This window comes from Lethenteron reissneri, chromosome 36, assembly GCF_015708825.2.
Source record: "Lethenteron reissneri isolate LAM-NWPU_2019-01 chromosome 36, ASM1570882v1, whole genome shotgun sequence".
In the NCBI taxonomy this organism is placed as follows: Eukaryota; Metazoa; Chordata; class Hyperoartia; order Petromyzontiformes; family Petromyzontidae; genus Lethenteron; species Lethenteron reissneri.
Genome location: NC_083814.1, coordinates 13,541,572 through 13,556,372, shown reverse-complemented (window position 1 = coordinate 13,556,372; position 14,801 = coordinate 13,541,572). Strand labels below are relative to the sequence as shown.

At 50.3% G+C, this 14,801-nt stretch overlaps 1 protein-coding gene across 17 annotated transcripts in view; it reads left to right on the top strand.

Annotated features, from left to right (window-relative positions):
• Positions 1 to 14,801, top strand: part of KIF1B (kinesin family member 1B) — a 109,882-nt gene that overhangs the window by 55,902 nt on the left and 39,179 nt on the right. For 9 of the 17 annotated variants that reach the window (XM_061566261.1, XM_061566259.1, XM_061566256.1 and 6 more), the window contains 18 exons: positions 938 to 1,116; positions 1,536 to 1,647; positions 2,104 to 2,181; positions 2,717 to 2,782; positions 3,864 to 3,881; positions 4,513 to 4,591; positions 5,089 to 5,167; positions 6,061 to 6,203; positions 7,295 to 7,345; positions 7,863 to 7,901; positions 8,821 to 9,104; positions 9,639 to 9,718; positions 10,476 to 10,551; positions 12,491 to 12,570; positions 12,932 to 13,038; positions 13,287 to 13,370; positions 13,891 to 14,071; positions 14,465 to 14,537. In XM_061566261.1, coding sequence (XP_061422245.1) covers positions 938 to 1,116; positions 1,536 to 1,647; positions 2,104 to 2,181; positions 2,717 to 2,782; positions 3,864 to 3,881; positions 4,513 to 4,591; positions 5,089 to 5,167; positions 6,061 to 6,203; positions 7,295 to 7,345; positions 7,863 to 7,901; positions 8,821 to 9,104; positions 9,639 to 9,718; positions 10,476 to 10,551; positions 12,491 to 12,570; positions 12,932 to 13,038; positions 13,287 to 13,370; positions 13,891 to 14,071; positions 14,465 to 14,537 — 1,809 coding nt within the window. The remainder of the gene's footprint in view (positions 1 to 937; positions 1,117 to 1,535; positions 1,648 to 2,103; positions 2,182 to 2,716; positions 2,783 to 3,863; positions 3,882 to 4,512; positions 4,592 to 5,088; positions 5,168 to 6,060; positions 6,204 to 7,294; positions 7,346 to 7,862; positions 7,902 to 8,820; positions 9,105 to 9,638; positions 9,719 to 10,475; positions 10,552 to 12,490; positions 12,571 to 12,931; positions 13,039 to 13,286; positions 13,371 to 13,890; positions 14,072 to 14,464; positions 14,538 to 14,801) is intronic. The other 8 variants (XM_061566257.1, XM_061566247.1, XM_061566258.1 and 5 more) reach the window with 6 other exon arrangements.

Sequence of the window (14,801 nt, the reverse complement as noted above, 5' to 3'; positions counted from 1 at the left end):
GAGTCTTGAGACTTAATGAAGCTGTTCCTGGGTAAACAAACATTTGTGACCCCCGAATCGCGACAATTAAACCACAGGGCGGACGTGGACAGGTGGCGTGAATCGTTACAGGTTGTTACTCAGCCTTGGTGCGATGCGTACGGCTCTGAGATCTCAACTTGGTTGTAAGCTCCCTTGTCAACACAAACAAATTCACATATTCAGTCATATTAATGTTTCAGTGTGCAATCAATAAATCTATATGGCATCACATTTTTATTGTCTCATGATGACAGTCATGGAAAGCTGTTTTGGCATTTAAAAACATTGGACTGCTGATTTTGTTTCTAATAATATTAATACATAATTGAGTACATTTGGTGGATGAGGGTTTTAGGCTAGTCACAAATTTAAAGGATTTCAAGTCACGCCAGCCCTTTTTGACCCATGCACGTAACCCTCAACAGCGCAACTTCAACTCTGATGAAGCTTGGAAAGCCAAATGGAGCTCACAACAACAACAACTGCCATTCACCACTCAGTGGCACTTGAGCCATGCTAGGTGCACTTTCTTTTAATTTTCCAAAATGACAATTTAATTGACTGTCAAAACATTCTCCTCGTTTCTCAATATTTTGTGACAACACGTGCAGTGTCCCTAGGCATTGACTGTATCATTATCCCCAGCCCTGATCTATCCACTGCTGGATGAAGGCTCTCGGAATGCCATGCCCATCACCAATCTCGATGCGACAATCCGTCTCGCTTGCTTAGCTTAGGCCACAAGCAACCGACGGACGACTGTTCAGATGCATGCGTACGTTCAGGCAATGGGCCGCACTCACTGTTTACGGTGACGCTGAGTTCGCGACGGTGGTGCCATCTCAGGAGAAGGCAACGGGTGGGTGGGCGGGAGGGGCCACCGCCGCATGTGACGGTGCCGCGCTGCCGCCCGCAGGTGAGCTACATGGAGATCTATTGCGAGCGCGTGCGCGACCTGCTCAACCCCAAGAACAAGGGCAACCTGCGCGTGCGGGAACACCCGCTGCTCGGGCCCTATGTGGAGGACCTGTCAAAGCTGGCCGTCACCTCCTACACGGACATTGCTGACCTCATGGACTCCGGCAACAAGGCCAGGTCGGGCATGCACGGGCACGGGGGTGACTATGGCCCGCATCCCTTGGCCCAGGCCCAGGCTTGAGTCGATGTGGCCAGAGGAGAGGGCGGCATGGCATCCATGTTAGGTGCAGGTCACGCGTGTTTGTATCTCCGTGCACGTGGTATCATCGAGGGTATGTAGGGGCAGCTTCTACACAATCCCTCTGCAGAACAACATCACAAGACGAACCAGATTAAATAATGAAATAACGCGAGCAGAATTAATTAAAGGCGTTTAAAGGTCATCACTTAAACGATTTGCGTTTGTGTGACTATCCATGCCGAATTAATCTGCAATGACAGACATGAATTAATGAATGGCGTGTTACGTGCCGGGTGGGAAGGCTGGGTTCGACGAGGGGGGCGGGGACTGAACGTGGCGTCTGCCTCCCCTGCAGAACTGTCGCCGCCACCAACATGAACGAGACCAGCAGCCGTTCGCACGCCGTCTTCACCATCATCTTCACGCAGAAGCGGCACGACGTGGAGACCGACCTGTGCACCGAGAAGGTGAGAGTCCACGCAAGGCTGCACCCATGAGCGGTTGCACCCACGCATGGCTCCAGAGACAAAGATCCTTCCGTGCATCACTTTTAACAAATTGGTGGGACAAGTGTTCCGAGTGAACGCCTGTTAACGAGCACACAGGGAGCACACAGCCAACACAACTGCCGATCACCACTAAGTGACGGGACCATGGCGCCTGTGCCAGGCCAGGTGCACACGGGAACACACACGCACATTTGCGTGAGCATCTACATTTGCGTTCGTTTGCTTATAAGTTTACTTGAGTGTATGTGTGTGTGTCAATTTGCATGTGCACGTATACGTACACGTGCACGTCTTGGTTTTTATAGGCATGTGCTCTTATGTGTCTGTGCATATTTGATTGTTGTGCGCGTGTTTTATTTCGTGGCTTCTGTTCTCCACGGCGCCGCGAGCGATGATTTTGTCTCATGTGTGCAGGTCAGCAAGATCAGCCTGGTGGACCTGGCCGGGAGTGAGCGGGCCGACTCCACGGGAGCCAAGGGCACTCGGCTCAAGGTGAGAGAGACCCGCGCCCCTGCGTGGTCCTGCCCCTCTCGGCACACGGCACCTCCTGCACCGCCTGCCGGGGAGCTCAACCTTCTACAGTGCTCATCTTAGGCAGGGTGGTGGCGGTGGCAGCAGAGTGGTAACACTCGTGCCTCACAGCAAGGAGGCCCTGGGTACGATTTCCTACTGGGGTGCCTTTCTTTGTGGGGTTTGTATGTTCTGCCCCGGTTCTGCCTGGGTTGCCTTTGGGCTTCACGGTTTTCTCCCAGAGCTAAACTTATACATACAATGTAACTCGTATTGGCCAAACATCCCACTGCTGACAGATGACCTTAGATGGCATTACACACAGCAGCAACATGGTCCCCTCCTGTGCAAACTTGACAGGACCCTCCTGAAAAAGAGTCCTGAGATTTTCTAAGAGTTTTCTGGGTAAAAATGTCTTGTAGTAATAATAATAAATAATAATCAGCAAGCCCGAAGTGCAAGTGTTCGTGGTCGTCTCGTGTTTCTGCTCACCCGTCCAATGCCTTGCCGCACACAGGAAGGCGCTAACATTAACAAGTCTCTCACCACGCTGGGCAAGGTGATCTCCGCCCTGGCCGAAGTGGTGAGCGAGGAGCTTCTTTGATGCCGATCAGGCTGCGTTTGCCAGGCTCAGGTTTTGTGCGTTGTTGCCACCGATGTTGCTACCGCCTTTTCTGGAAAATGCTGCGGGCATCTTCAAACAAAAACGCGCCCTCTGCTTCACAGCGGACCGTAACAATCCCCCGACGTCATTTGAAACGAGTCAGCCATTGTGTGCTGGCGATTCGGTCCAAATTTGAAAAATGACACCGCAAATTCCTCGATCGAGGGTTACATACAACAACACCGCCCCCTACTCGGAAGACTTGTGTGATCGTGCATCATCACAATAATAATGAATATTATTCTGATACAAGCAGCACTGGGGCAGCACTCATCCATCTCTAATGGTGCCTGTGGGTCCGTGGTAGAAATTCCAAATGGCTGTGGTGGATAGTTTCCAGTGTTCCTATAGACAACCATTGCTCACTTCCCCTAAAGTGGTAATCTTTTTATCAATCATGCAATGGATGACAAGCTGAAAGGATCCCAAGTGGGATTTTCTCTTAAGACAGCGGTTTGAAAACTTTTTTCAATGGTAGCCCCCCCAATCAAGACGACTGATGTGCCATCCCCCCCCCCTTCTCCACTCGCCCAATAAACACAACTTAGCCACATTACACAGGGAGATCACATGTCCACACCTCTAGTGTTGTGTATTAGTGTGTTTTGTGTTGGTAAGGCCTGTGTTCCAAGTTGTGTTTTCATATTTTTGTCAAACAAGGTGCTCACCTTCAACACACACATGCATATTTTTTCTATCCATGCAGCAGCCTAAAGACTATCGGGGAGCATGCCCTACGGGGTCCGAACCACTGCTCTAACACAATACCACCCATCTTACTCCTCTCTCAACAGAACCATCCATGTCTTTTTTTACCTTGTTATTGTGTGCTGGGTTTTTTTGTACGAATTACAATGACATTTGTGCGATGACGTTTTTAATGTTGGTGCCTGGGTGGTGTTTGGAGGCTGCTCTTGCTGTCACCGCACATATGAATTGATGAACTGAGTAACTGGCTCTTGTGTTTTTGCTTGCTTCACACACGGCCTCCCTCGCTTAGGATTCTGGACCAATCAAGGTACCACAAAGCCCTGCCTGCCGGTCCGCAGACCTGTCCTGTTTGTTTATCTTTTTACGGTCAGCGATCGAAATGTAAATGTAGAAGTCCCCGTATGAATATCTTGCGTCCAGCCGCTCACGGAGACACCGCAGAGTAGGGATAGGGGCCCCTTCTGAGAAGCGCGAGTACGGAGCACCACTACGTTGACCCCACTGGTCACATTAATATTCTGATGGCGATGAGATTTTGTACCAACCAACTGCAGTGATCATTTTTGCGTAAGCAAATATACTTATTTTGACACAGTTATTGCATTCCGCACCTTGACTTAATCTGGAAACGCTTGCTTGAACTTTTTTTTAATGCTTGGCATTCTCAGGGTTCATAGGAAGTGGCTGAGGCTCAGAGAGAAACTGAGGCACGCAACATCTTAAAATTAGCAATAAATTCAAGTAGACAAGATAATCCACGTTATTTTAAAAGATAAACACGTATGGAGTTCTTCTCTGAAGAATGCTGCCGATTGGAGGAACGCATGCTGATGCCGCGGTCGTACGTTTGAGGTGGTCACATGATGATGTCCTGTCTTACATGGTGTTGCTTTGCTGCTCGTGTTGCTTTATCTTCGCCGATGTTTATTTTTCCACAGCAAAGCAAGAAAAAGAAAAAGATGGACTTCATCCCTTACCGGGACTCAGTGCTCACCTGGCTTTTGAGAGAGAACCTGGGTGAGTGGGGCGCGTTCGTAAGACGCTTCTTCTCGCCACACCGTTACCACAAGCACGTTTCATTGCCTCGGGCGGTAGGGTGGTGGTGCAGAGTTGACACTTGTGCCCCACAACAAGAAGGGTCTGGATTTGATTCCTTTCTCGGGTGCCCTTTTTGTCTGGCATTCATGTTTTCCCCCTGTCCGGTACAGCTACAATACCGTATCATTTTAATGGTATTGGCCAAACATCCCAATGCAAAAAAATACCTTCAAATTACTCAATTGGGATCACACAAAGCAGGAACATCACTCTCTACTGCAACCACATGGCAGCACCGACCTGATAAAGTTTATTGACACTCAGTGAGGCTTTCCTGGGTAAAGAAGCTGAACGACAATATCAATAACAATCTGTAGCTGACTTCCTGGCTGTACATTAAACCCCGAGAATGAGACGCGTTCGCAAATAAATTTATGATAAAAAAATTTGTTTTGCTCAATTGTTCCTTTGTGCAGGAGGGAATTCCCGCACGGCCATGGTGGCAGCGCTCAGCCCGGCCGACATCAACTACGACGAGACGCTCAGCACGCTGAGGTAGCGGCAGCGCGGCCCAGCTGCGCCCCCTCCTCCCTCCCTTCGTGCCACCAAATGCGTCCCATCGCCCGGTCTAGAGGCAGTGGGGGAGGCTGCCCCGAGCCGGACGCGGAGTACTGGGTTGGGTAGCTTGCTGCTCCCCCCATGCCGGCACCGCTTCCATGCACCGAGCGGTCACGAGTCGATGGGAGCGGTCAGGAGTTCGTGCCAGACCTTATCTGGCTCCACTTGCGTAGACATTTTTACGAGGGCGTCTGTGGCTCTGAAGGAGGAGGTGGCGTCTCCTTTGAGAAACTAGCGAGTAGCATTTGACCACTCGTCTATGATGACAGTTTGGGGCCATGATTTGATTCACGTGCAGTCACAGTTGGATACAATTGAGATTTGCTCAACGTCCGTTGTAATTACAGAATCTTTAGTGACCACAGGTGTTCACGACCCTAGTCAAATGCAATGAAGAAGAATTGTAACAAATAGTTTTTTACATACAGAAATCTATACATGTATCTTGAATGTAAGATTTAATTTTCATCAATGAAACAACACCGAAGAGTAATGCAGCGTTTGTCCATGTAACCCCGTTAGTTTTGCTCAATTAAACGTTTTTTGTTTCGAGTCCACATTCTTGCTTTCCCTTAAGGAGAGTGACGTTGAGTGAGTTGGTCTGCTGAACTTCTAAACCCACTGCTGCCCTACCCTGTCACACCATCCTTGATGTTTTTTGGCCACTCATCACATTGGGCCTTTGGGCCTGTGCTCAGAAATTGCATAAAAACAACAACACCACACACCACTCCTCTTCCCATCGACATTCCCCACTGAGGCTTCTCTAATGGGAAAGTTGGAACGGAGCGGAGGTGACGGTGAGCGCCGGCACCGTTGCGTGTGTGCAGGTACGCAGACCGAGCCAAGCAGATCAAGTGCAACGCGGTGATCAACGAGGATCCAAACGCGCGACTCATCCGCGAGCTCAAGGAGGAGGTGGCACGGCTCAAGGAGCTGCTGCTGTCCCAGGGCCTAGGCGACATCGTCGACCGTGAGTGGCTTCTCGCCTGCGTTCCGCAACGTGCCAACACTCGCTCGTTAAAACCCCAGTGACGGTGCCGATGGAACCGGCTTGAAAATTCTTTACTGCTGTCTTCCGTGGAGAGACTAGCCCCGCCATAGAAATGTGGACTTTCCACTATTGGCTCTCGTCTGCCATTGGAGATGAGCGCCACCTGAAATGTTGGAGACTCTTTCTCTTTTCCTCCATTGCTACTATGCCTTGCCAGCTCAGAAGGAGGGAGGTCCTTGGTCCAGAATATTCACTTTATATTTCTCAAATGTAAGATTGTTGTTTATAATGAAGATGCTGGTAAAGTATTGTCTGGCCTATTTTTTTATGATCATTCCGTTTCATATTTGCAAAATATAAGAAACGATTAAAGAGTCATACTTTTCACGTTAGCCAGATGGGCAGTGCCTCACGTATGCTTCCACATGGTGAGCGGTTCCACCAGAAACCAGACGATCATGAAAAATATATATACGCCGCAGAATTAACCAAGGTGACCTGCCAGATGCGAACCGCAAAGCTTTGCCACGGGTGGTGAACGCCCTCCGCTGGGCCTCGTGGCTATCCCATAATGATAGGCGTGGTGCAGTGACCCAACGTGGACCCTCTTTATTTACCCAACAATAAAAGCAGAAGATGATGATGATGTGAGAGCCGGGGGGGGCGGGTGGCCGGGAGGGGGGGTTGGCATATTTCAGTTAGTCTCCTTGGCACTTGTGTGTGCAATGGCATGAGATATAATATCGCACGCGGCGCCGTGTCTGGCGTCTGCTCTGCACCGTCATTTATCCCCCACCCCCCCTTCACCGTGCGTGTCGCAACATGGTAATAATTTGAGGAATAAGAACAATTTTAGAAAATCATTAATTGCACTGAGGTTGAGGCGACGCATTGCGCTGAGTTTTATTGTAGTTCTCGATCGAACATTGCTTCCGATTCACGAAATATGCGCACATTATAAATTGTGTTTATTACTTTTCTAATGTAAATGTGGTGCACATGTACAGAGCCAGCTTGCGGTCGTAAACCGGCCTTAATCGATTGTGAATCTGTTCTGTTTATCTCTTCAGCTGTTGTATACCGTAACAGTTCGCAAACTCCATTCGTTGGATTCCATTCCGGTCAAGCATCCACACCCACTCACCCATCTGCGTTTGCAAGCACTGCATGTGGCATATTTGTGTGAAAGGAGGACTGGCTGTAACTAAAGTTGGACCGCGCTAGTCCGTGAAGACCAGAGCTTTCAGAAGCTCTGCTTTGCTTTGTCTTTCCCCTTTGTTAGAGAGGGGTGGGGGTTTATTGTGACCACCCCCAATGCAACTAACTTATTGCTGCACTGTCATTATTTTCACCTGCATGGTGTGAACAGCAGGAGTCTCTCACAAATGTACTTTATTTAGGGCTGCCTTCCAGCTTTGTGGGTGTGGTGGTCGTGTGCAGATCATTTGTTTGGTTGGGCGGAGGTGTGGGTTGTCGGTTGATGCAGCTTGTGATGCTGTGGTGCGCTGAGTCGTGCGGTGGTGTGTTGGTGGTTAGTCGTGTGCCGGGTGGTGTGCAGGTGGCGTGGTGGTGTGCGGTTGTTGCCTTGACTTTCTGACCGTGCCCTCTCTGTCCTCTCCGTCTCATGCCGCCCCTCAGTTGACCCCGAGTGCGCGTACATCGGAAGCGGACCCAAATGTGTGTATCGTCGGCTTCCCCCAAAACCCGCTTCCCCGTTGCCTCGTGCACACCGCCTCACGGCCTAGTTCGGCGCTTTGCCAACACAGGCCCTCGCAGACCCGGTCCACGCATGGCTCCTCGCGCCCGCCAAGCCTAGCACATCCCGTACGCCCGCTGGGCATCAGGATCAGGCGTGTGGCCCGGACGCGGAGAGCTGCGGCGTGTCGGATCGTGGTGGTTTGATTGGAGAGCACCTGACCCAGGCCCGAGTTTGTGACACACGTGCGTGTGGCCTGCTTTGACCCCCCCCCCCACTACCGCCTGCTGTCCCTACACCCTTCTCGCCCTGTTCCGGTTCAAGGTTTGCTCCCTGTGCACGGCCATCAGCTCGTGTTGTTGTTGAACTGGCGCTAATGTTGCAGTAAATGTTGCTTGAAATCGCACTCATGGTGGATAAGCTCTCGCGCGGGGTGTTATGCCGCCACGTTATTGTTTGCCTTTCATGTTTGCCCAACTGCTTCCCCTTAACTCCTGGCTCTTTGTTTTATTTTTGCCATAAAACACGCAGCTGATGTAACTTTGGATACGCTTAAAGAGCAAAAACCCCATCTGGTTATCACGAATTATAATAAGAACTTCTATAGGCTATCCAAATCCACAAGCTGACTTCCTGTGTGCTAGTAGTCATTGTTGATTAATGTGACAATCCCTTAGACTCGCATTAACTCACCGTGTGAAAGTAATGCCAATGTACTCAACCCACATTTTAAAATTTTTATTGCTTTTATTTAATCTGCAGTTAAAATCATATTTTTACAAACTCCTTTCTCACATACTTTTTTTTCTTCTCCCTTCCTTTTTTCCTCCCCTCCCATTTTTTCCTTTTCTCCGCCCTCCCTCATCCCGTCTCCACCCCCCCCAACCCGGACCGAGGCAGACATGAAAGACGTTGAGAACAATAACACCGAGGGGCAGGTGGCGGGCGACGCGGGCGACGCTAGCGCCACCGACAGTGACCGCCCTGATGCTCTCTCCCCAGCCACGACTGCCCTCGCCTCCTTGGCCGCCTCCACCAATTCCCCGCTCATGCTGTGCGGGCAGTTGGGCATCGGCGGGCCCGGCCTCATCAACATCGCCAACGCCGCCGCGGTGACGGCCGCCACCCTGCAGGAGCGCATCATGTCGGCGCCGGGCAGCGAGGAGGCCATCGAGAGGCTAAAGGTGAGCGCGTACGCGGCGTACGCGGCGTACGCGGCCTCCGCCGTTCGGGAGATGGTGGTGGCGTGGCCGGATCGCCAGTTTGCGGCGCCACGGAAGAGCTATAGGCTGGTGTGTCGTTTTGGTTTGACGGAAGCGTCCCCGCGTTCGAGTTCCGGTCACATTGTCTCTCCGCCCATTTGAGCGACGAGCGGTGCCCCTTGTCTCCATGAGCCAGTGGAATTCCACATTACCATGGTGAACGTCGGCTCCTCAATAGGACGACCGATGTTGACTTCCACAAGGCATTTATCGCTTGATTTGTCTTGAGAGGTTGATTTGAGCTAAATTCTCTCACTGTAGCCACACCTGGACAGGTGTCGTCTTCTTATCGGCAGGGGATTCATCGTGTATGGAGCATCACACCACCTCCTACACCTCAACTCGGTCTGTGGCTCCACCTTCACTGCCACTACAGGAGATGCGTTTGGTTGCTGAGCTCTGATGGAGCCGTTTTACACTTTTTTTTTTCTCACCGGCTCGTTTTGTCCTTCACAGGAAACGGAGAAGATAATCGCTGAGCTGAACGTGACTTGGGAAGAGAAACTAAAACGGACGGAGGCGATCAAGAGCGAGAGGTGCGTGCTCTTCGCTGCTCCCCTGCGTGTTAGGACTCCTGTTTCCCAGTGACAAGGCTACCATGAAGTAGACTTGTGTGTGCACTGTCCTGATCCTGAAAGGCAATGTAATCATCACATACCTGGTAACCCCTTATCAGTGCCCTACATTATTACAGACCAATTCAGATCTTATTGGTCACCCTGCGCCTTTATAAATCTCAACGTTCATCCTACAAAGTCACATCACAAGGGAGAAATACAAAAAAATAGACAACATTTTTTTTTGCCCGTATTGAAACAGCTGTACGCCGTATGGACCTGAAAACTCAATTTCCCAATACAAGAATACGGGTAAATCATATTGGGTTGACAGATATGTCATTACAATTAAGTTCATTTGGTATTTTCCCCATTCTTATCGTGCAAGGGTGTCTGTGGTAGTTACAGTCGGGGGCGATGTTGCTTTTTGTTATCAAAATTGAATAATCTGCAGGTAATTTAAAAAAATTAGGCAAATTTGGATTATGACGCTGACATGCAATCGCTTACTTAGTTCAAATGACATCATGGGACCTTTAAAGTCCTCTGTGAAGCAAACGGCATGTAAAATTGTATGGTTAATATGCAACGCAGTCATAACCAGGACGGCCTGCTAGATTCGAACGACGAAATTCTATAACAAGCGGGGGATGCACGTCCAGGGGACTATGTAAATGTAATGTCGTTGTCGTGGTTGGTGTTGTGCGATTGTTTCAACTTCGGTTTGCGGCTCCAGAGAGGCCCTGCTGGCGGAGATGGGGGTGGCTATCCGCGAGGACGGTGGCACGCTCGGAGTCTTCTCTCCCAAGAAGGTGATTCCTTCGTTCTGCGCCAAGTTCCATGGTCACGGGGCTACCGTTATGTTGCCTTCTGCGGCATTGCTTTTGGTGCTGCTGCTTTCATTGGTTGACTTTGCACATTTGTGTGAGTGAGTTTCAATTGGTACTGTTTTGCTTCGACATTATTAGTTGCTGGAGACGTTTGTTTTGTGGCAGTGTGCCACGTGGCAGGAGAGAATACCGCTTGTGTTAACAAAAGCCTGCAGCGGCGTTGCGATGCACCGTGCTTCAATGTTTGTGTTGCGCAGTTGTGTGCTTTCTGTCAATTAACTTTTCACTAATCTCACATTTCATTTTTCATTTCATCCCAATGTTCTCTTGTAACCCTCCTAATGCTGAAAATGCTTGCAAATCCATGTGCCAAACAAACCAAACTACCTGTGACAGCTTTTCACTGGGAGACCGTGCAAGCTGTTTACGGACCCCGTTGGGGTATTTTCCCCTAAAAAGGTTGGTTGCTCAAGCGATTTTTGTTAGTGTGCTGAAGTTTTACTTTTAAAATGTCCTTCTTGCTTAACCCTTTGTGAGCATCAATCTGTCCTTTTTTCCCCCAGATCTGCAAACTAGATTCTTTACCCCCAATGCTGAGCTCTGTGTTCCCTTCCTGCCTTGGGGCCCTGGTAGTGACAGCAGCGCACTGTTGGTGAGCATGTGCTCACGGTGCACTTGGTCTGCAGTGGGCCATGAGTCCGGCCAGAGTTATACAACGGAGTCTGGCTCCTTTCCGTGTGAGCAGCACCTGCCCAAGGCCACAATTTGGAACCCGCTTCTCGAGAGAATCATTGAGCTCAAAATCCCATCCGTTGTTATTTGATTTGTATCTCAATCTGGTGCAGCCCTATTATGAAGGCCCCATTTTTATATCCTTCATTGTATATGCAGAACATATGCATGAAATGGATACACATGGCAAAATACTGTCTGCAAGACTTGTATCAAGGGAGTGTGGTAAAGGGGGACTATTTGGACTGTAATGTCATCAATCAGGGTCGTTGTCTGACCTCTCCTGTTCCCCAGCCGACTGTTGAATGCTTCCCGGAGTAGACGACGCAAAGTGGCGAACTGACCCGAACCAACTAATGCCACGTACCAGGGCCCTGAATTCTTGAGAGGAAGGCACTTTCACAAGAGATGTCTTTAAGCCTTCCCCACTCCCATCACGGAGCCCCCTCTCCTCGATATGTCTGAGTGTCATCTCTAACTTGCGTGCCGTGCAGTGCTCTGGTGATGTTCCCTTGGGCATGCACAACCAACCAGACACAACCTCCTTTGTGGCAAATTAATGCATAGCATGCCAGGAGCCCCATGTGTCACTGCGAGTCAATGCCATGTCAGTTGCAGAATGTCACTCGTGACTCTTATTTAAACCCAACTCTGTGTGTAAATGATTAGAAACCTATCGTTCCAGAACAATGAGCGCAGGCCGGAAACAGACGGTGGCCTTAACAACAATGCGACCACAAGTTTAGTTCTTGAGCTGGTGGTTTGGTTAAGGTTGACAGAATTGTACATGCAATGCGGTGATCAGTTGACATACATGATGGCAGTTGTGCCTGTGTTAACTATGTATAAATGTTTTAAACATTGTTTATGCAGAGTATACATAAACTTTCTGTTAACGATGAGAGCATTGCACATGCAATGTCGTGATCACATGACACGCACGATGGGAGTTGTGCCTTCCTGCTGTTTGTGAGCAGCGCACCTCTGTGTGTTGTTAAAGCTCCCTAATCGATAGACCAAAGGGATGGGGGTGGCCTTGTGTGGATCGTAAACTAGCCCTGCGACCGCGGCGCTTGGTAAAGAGGCGCAGGCTCTGCTGAGGAGCGTAGAGACAGACAACGCTGCGCGTTCTGACACTGACGCCGCCGCCGCTGCCACGTGCCCTGTTCCTCCAACACCCGCCCGGCAGACCCCACATCTTGTCAACCTTAACGAGGACCCGCTGATGTCTGAGTGCCTCCTGTACTACATTAAAGACGGGATCACAAGGTGAGTGTGGAGTTTGAGAGCGCTACTAGCATAATCGTTAATAAAGCGATCGGTTAATTTCCTCCATGGACATATCTTTGTAGATGGCAATGAAACCATCATGGTATCTGTGCATGCAAATAACTCGTTCATAGTTTAACTCATTCATAGTTGACTTTCAGGTTAGGCCACGTAATGCTCTGGTCAAATTTGCATCAACAAAAAAGTTTTGTTTCTGATCCCAGAAGTTACATTACTAAAACGATGTCACTTGCACGCTCGGCACCAAATGTGATGTCGCGCACGATTTCCTGCATCTCGTGCCGGAGTCGCGAGATTCACGATAACGCGGGTACCCGCACGGGGCTGTGCACGTGTGCAGGGTGGGCCGCGACAGTGCCGAGAACCGGCAGGACATCGTGCTGAGCGGGCCCAATATCCGCGAGGAGCACTGCATCTTCCGCAGCGAGACCAAGATCACGGGTGAAGGTGAGCCGCTCCGATCACTCGCGGTCGCTGTGGTGTGCACGGGATGCTGAGGATGGTGGCGGTGATATAGATGGTGTTGAAGGTGGTGGCGGTCATGTTGATCATGATGATGATGGTGGTGGTGATTATTGATGTTGATGGTGGTGGCCGCGGTGATGTTGACGATGATGGTGGTGGCCGTGGTGATGTTGACGATGATGGTGGTGGCCTAGTTGATGGTGATGATGGTTGTGGTTCTCACGTTGCAGTGGTGGTGACGATGGAGCCGTATGAGGGGGCGGAGACGTACGTCAATGGGAAGAATGTCACTGAGCCCATGGTGCTGCGCTCGGGTGAGCCTGAGATTTCTCAACCAAGAATCTATAAATAAAGCAATGGTTGTTTTTGTTCTTGATTGCGGATCAACAAACCATGACAGAGGTGACACACTGCGTGTTACGTTTGCACTCGAGCGCTCTCGAGAGGAGACTGATCCACCAACCCTTGCCGGTCAAGTGCCGGATAGCAGCCTTGTGCCACCATTCCATCCTCGGTGAACTCAGGAATGATCTTTGAATTTTAAACCCACTTTGGGCAGCATGGTGGCACAGTGGTGATGTTCATGCCTCAAGTCAGAAGGTTCAGGGTTCAATTCCTGACATGGGTGCCTCTGTGTGGAGTTTGTTTCCTCTCTAGTTTCCCCTCATAGATAAAAATAAAACCACACAGTGTAACTGGTATTGGCTAAACATTCCAATACCTGAAATTTACCTGCAAAATACTCAATTGGGTTGACAATTGTCTTGAAGCGGTGAAGCTTTCCTGGGTGAACTCGGCGTAATAACAACAACAATGTTGTTGCTGCTGCTACAGGAACTCGGCTGATCTTGGGGAAGAGCCACGTGTTCCGCTTCAACCACCCGGAGCAGGCACGCGCCGAGAGGGAGCGCACCCCTTCGGCCGAGACGCCGTGTGAGCCCGTCGATTGGTCGTTTGCCCAGCGCGAGCTCCTGGAGAAGCAGGGCATCGACATGAAGCAGGAGATGGAGAAGCGGTGAGTGCTAATTTGCGGGCAAGTCAGCAGCAGTTGTCCTATGGAGAGACTTGCCCCTGCCATAGGGATGCACAATTGCCACTTGTGGCTTGGCTGTAGGTGACAAACGACAACCAGTGCCTTGCGATGCTCATTTGTGCAGGAAATCGCTGTTGTTCGTGGCTGCCGGAAGTGAACCTCGACGCGAGTGCCCAAAGAGAGCGCACCGGTGCACTGAGCCGTTGGGCCACTTGCACGAACGTTGCCACCTCGGTGTCGCGTGTTCCCGACACAGAGCCACTGCAGGGCAGGCGTCAGGGCCAATGCTGCTGTGGTTTAAGAGCGTTTCACACTGACACGGGGCAGGTCCCAGCGCTAATGGCACTTTGCTATTTTGCACGCTGCTGTACCCAGGCTGCAGGAGATGGAGCTTCAGTACAAGCGGGAGAAGGAGGAGGCTGATCTTCTCTTGGAGCAGCAAAGACTTGTGAGTGCCCATCTTTTTATTTGTACAATGCACGCGTGTTTGGATGTGTATATGTGTGTGTGGGTGTAGATGGGGAGCAGTGGTGGAGTGCTTGGCACACTGGGCTCCAATCCCAAGTGCCTGGGTTCATTTCCGGCCCATGGAATGCCATTAGTGGCATGTGGTATCTGAATCTGACTGTTTTAAATGAGTACCTGGTACAGTTGTATGAACATCAGCCCTCGGCAAAGTCAGCCAGGTGTGATATCGGCCACACCACCCTAT